This window comes from Vigna angularis, chromosome 8, assembly GCF_016808095.1.
Source record: "Vigna angularis cultivar LongXiaoDou No.4 chromosome 8, ASM1680809v1, whole genome shotgun sequence".
NCBI lineage: Eukaryota > Viridiplantae > Streptophyta > Magnoliopsida > Fabales > Fabaceae > Vigna > Vigna angularis.
In genome coordinates, this window is record NC_068977.1 from 1,186,956 (window position 1) to 1,191,072 (window position 4,117).

General features: G+C 26.9%; 1 protein-coding gene across 1 annotated transcript; it reads left to right on the forward strand.

Moving 5' to 3' along the window:
• The first annotated feature begins 992 nt into the window (after positions 1–992).
• LOC108345373 (transcription factor MYB118) lies at positions 993–3,869 on the forward strand. Its single transcript, XM_017583971.1, has 3 exons — positions 993–1,621; positions 1,921–2,047; positions 3,425–3,869. The coding sequence occupies exons 1-3, from the start codon at positions 1,044–1,046 to the stop codon at positions 3,773–3,775; spliced, it is 1,056 nt and encodes a 351-aa protein (XP_017439460.1). The 5' UTR covers positions 993–1,043; the 3' UTR covers positions 3,776–3,869.
• Positions 3,870–4,117: the final 248 nt, after the last annotated feature.

Genomic DNA, 4,117 nt, shown 5'->3' on the forward strand with positions numbered 1-4,117 from the left:
TATAAAAAATGCAAATAATAAAAAGTATTAATGGAGTGTTTATGAATTATTTATTACTCTAATATAAAACAAATGGGAAAATATAACCTTCTTTTCTTCTTAGTAGTAGTAAAATGTAGGATGTCAACCGTCACAGTAACTATGAAACATAGCCGTAGAAAGCTTTCACATTTTCGTTCACTATTTATTTTTCCATTTCTTTTTATCCCTACTTATAATACTTTTTTTTGTAGCTGCCATATTTTAAAATATTTTGATTTAACTTTTATTTTCAAAATTAGAATGACGGGAGATACTTTCCAACAAAATAATGTTAAATTATACAATATAAATAAATATAAACTTTATTTTACAAAGTTTTATGAAACTAAATTTAGTTTAAAATTCACATAATTTATTCTTACAAAAACTTTTAAATTTATTGGATCACCTAGAAAGTCTTACGTATGAGATATTAGTCCGTGAGAAAAAAATGTTAGAATGGGTCAAATAAAAGATCACATAGTTGCAGTATAAACTTCATTCTACAAATTTGTTTTTATGTTATTAAGTTAGTTTTAAAGTTCTCTTCCTAATTAAAACAACATTTAACATTTGTTAAAAAAATAATTTTAAACTTAACTTTACTTATCAAAATTAGCTTGCGTGAAGTGAATAAAATATTAATAAGTGATCCAACAGTGACTGTAACAATAAATCCAATAAACATCAAATTATACGGTAAATCATTGTGTCAACTTTTATAATGTAATTTGACATTATCTTTAATTGACGTGAGACTTCTAACATCATTTATTCTCATATTTTGTATTCTATTTAATTTGTTGTTTTACAATTTCAAAAATACATTTATTAATTTTTCCAATTATTCTTTTATGTATATTTTCATTTAACAAGGATGGATATCCTTTATAATTTCTCAACTTTCTGAAAAGCAAAATCTATAATTATAAGATACGTATTCCCCCACATCACATTCAACATATTCTACCTTCTCTCTACCTCTCTTCTCCATAAGTCACTAAATTGTTGAGCTTTTCTGCATGGAGTTTGATCCAAGCTTCCAAGGGCAACTACAACACCCATTCCTTTCAACTCATTTCCCCACAAACCCTAACATGATGCCACAAATCCAAACCATGTTTCCCTCACAAAGCCCTATTCTGATTCCATCATCACCACCACCACCCATCATGTTTCATCCCAACAACACTTTCCACCATATTCAAGATCACACCTTTGGGATACCTACCCAAAACCCTAACTTTTTGTTTGAGGGTCCTTTAAAACCCACCACAACTCCTTTTTGTGGGATGTTAACACCTTCTTTAGGGTCTTCCCTAGGAGGTTTTGCCAATGTTTCCCATCACCACCCTATGATGTTGCCACCACCAAACAACAACAATGCTTTGCATGGCCAACATGAAGGCAAAGTCATATGGGATTTCTCTCAAAAAACCATGATTCATCCATCTTATGCTTCTTCTTCTTCCAACTCACCTTCACCTCTTTCTTTTCCTAATATTACTCAATACAAATGGAAAAGTAATCAAAAGATAAAGATGAAAAAAGATACTAATGATCTCATAATCAAAGGGTGGTGGACTCCTGAAGAAGACAGGTATAAATAAATACAAACATATATTTTGTAATCTTGTGTGTGTATTTACATTTATTTATGTTTGAAATTTTGTAATATTTGTGTTTTTTTTTATGTTTTACAATGCAAAAACAAGTCAATAATTAGTGGCTAAATTTAGTGAAATGTTATTAATTATGGGACCACAATTTTTTTTGTGTTTGTTTACTAAAAAGACAATGAAATTGTATTGAGAGGATGAACTTTGAGTTCATTTAAGACTTTTTTTAATGATAGAAGATCATGAATTTTAATTAATTAAAGTCTGTTGTTTTTTACAGTAGTCTTGTGGAATTGGTGAATGAATTTGGGTTGAAGAAATGGACCCAAATTGCAAAATTTCTACCCGGAAGGATTGGGAAGCAATGTCGAGAAAGATGGTACAACCATCTTCAGCCAAACATTAAGGTCTCTTCTTTTTCCATTTTTATTTCTCATATATATACATATGTATATATATACTTCCCATCTTTTTTGTGAATCATAACATCAAAGTTTGAACTTAATTATATAAAAATAGGACATGTATTATGTAATAAATTACACTAAACATTCAATTAATTAATTCATATTAATTTGTGTCAAAGATTGAAAAATTATGCAACTAAATTAGTTCATTAGATGGTTCTCTCTCTCTTCATAGTGTATATTGGAGATGAATGTCATAGACTTAATTGAATTATGAATTTATTTATATTCAAATCATATTATGTTACTAATACAAATATATTTATTCACAATACTGAAAAAAGTTTTGTAATTAATTTTTTATATATAAAAATGACATTTTATTGAGTTACTTTTATTAAATTCATTTGTCATTTATAGTAGTCTATAACCCTACAACCTAAACTGTTCAGGTGAGATAATATATGACTTAAAATTTTTATCACATTTATTTAAATACATAAGCTAATTAGATATTAAATTTAACCCTAGAACCTTAATTGTTTTGTCATTTATATGTATTTTTATTTTCATTTTTTACAATAATTAAATTAGATTTATATTTTAAAATTTAATTTAGTTGTAATATGAAGTTTATAGATATCTACTCGTACATCATGTATTTCAATAAAAAAGAATTAAGGATAAAATATGTAAAGTTCAAAATAAATTCCCTAGAATATTTTTTCTTATTTTTCTCTAATTTTCGAATGCACCAAAACTAAATTTAAGATATTTTAAAAGGACTAAAATCACATTTTTCCAAATAAATAATACTTTATAAATAAAGGTTATTTTAATAATTTCTTTATGAAATTTTATATAAATATTTCATTTCTTTGTTGGTTTTGTTAATATACATGGTATTTTTCTCTTTTAGTTTCAACAGCGAGTCAAAGTGAACGAGTTTACAAGTCCAATCGATTCTTGTCGGTTTTGAAAATCATTTAATATAACATTTTTTTTTTCAGTTCTTGATCGTTATTAGTATTTTTATTTAAGAATATATTTCTTATGTGACTTTTATTCATATTTGATATACTTTGATATGTAGACCCCAATTAAAAAAAAAAAGCCAAATTCATGATAATATTTGTATATAAAATGTTATTTAAATATTTAATTCGTTTCTTACAATTTTAAAAATTTATTTATCATTCTTAAATAAATTCTTATCAAAGATTATGCAACACAACTTCATTAAGCCATGTGAATTATCAAATTAATAGAAGTTAATCACATTTAATTAACAACAAAACATGATTATTCTATTCATTCTCTACATAATTTGAAGAACATGTATCACATAACTCTTTCTGAATTAACTAAATTGTTCAGAAGGAATCATGGAACCTGGAAGAAGACATGATTCTGATGAAAGTTCACCAAGAAATTGGAAACAAATGGTCTGAAATTGCAAAAAGATTACCTGGGAGAACTGAGAACAACATAAAAAACCATTGGAATGGTATCAAGCGTCGGCAAGACTATAAAAGGAACAACAACAAGAACAATGACAACCCTAATCACGATGAATCAATGCTCCATGCATACATCAAAAGGGTCACTGTTACTGAAGAAGCTGCAAGAGTTCAGAAGAAATCTGTCAGCAAGAATAATAAGAAGGATCAATGTTCATATAACATGCTTGATGGAAATAGCAATTTAGCTAGGAATGTGGGTATATGATATCTTTTACTTTACCATCTCTTGTTTTATGTGTTTTTCTGCAGTTACATTTCTAATTTGGTAAGCTTTAATGAAGAAAAGTTTTTATTGTTGCAGTCACATATAAATGCTTATGAATTGAAGGTTTGAGCTTGAATAAAAATTATGTTTTTCACTTCAAAAAACTTGAACCACTCTCTATTTGTTTGGAGTACTTTTGAATTAAGAATTTGATTAATATCTATTCATGTATAAGGGTTGTTCTAGATGAAAAATAAGGGTTGAGAGCACCCATTTAAGATCTTTAATTTTTTTACATGTTTTTTTGTTCTATTTTATGGTATATTGAAGGGTTGGTGTAGA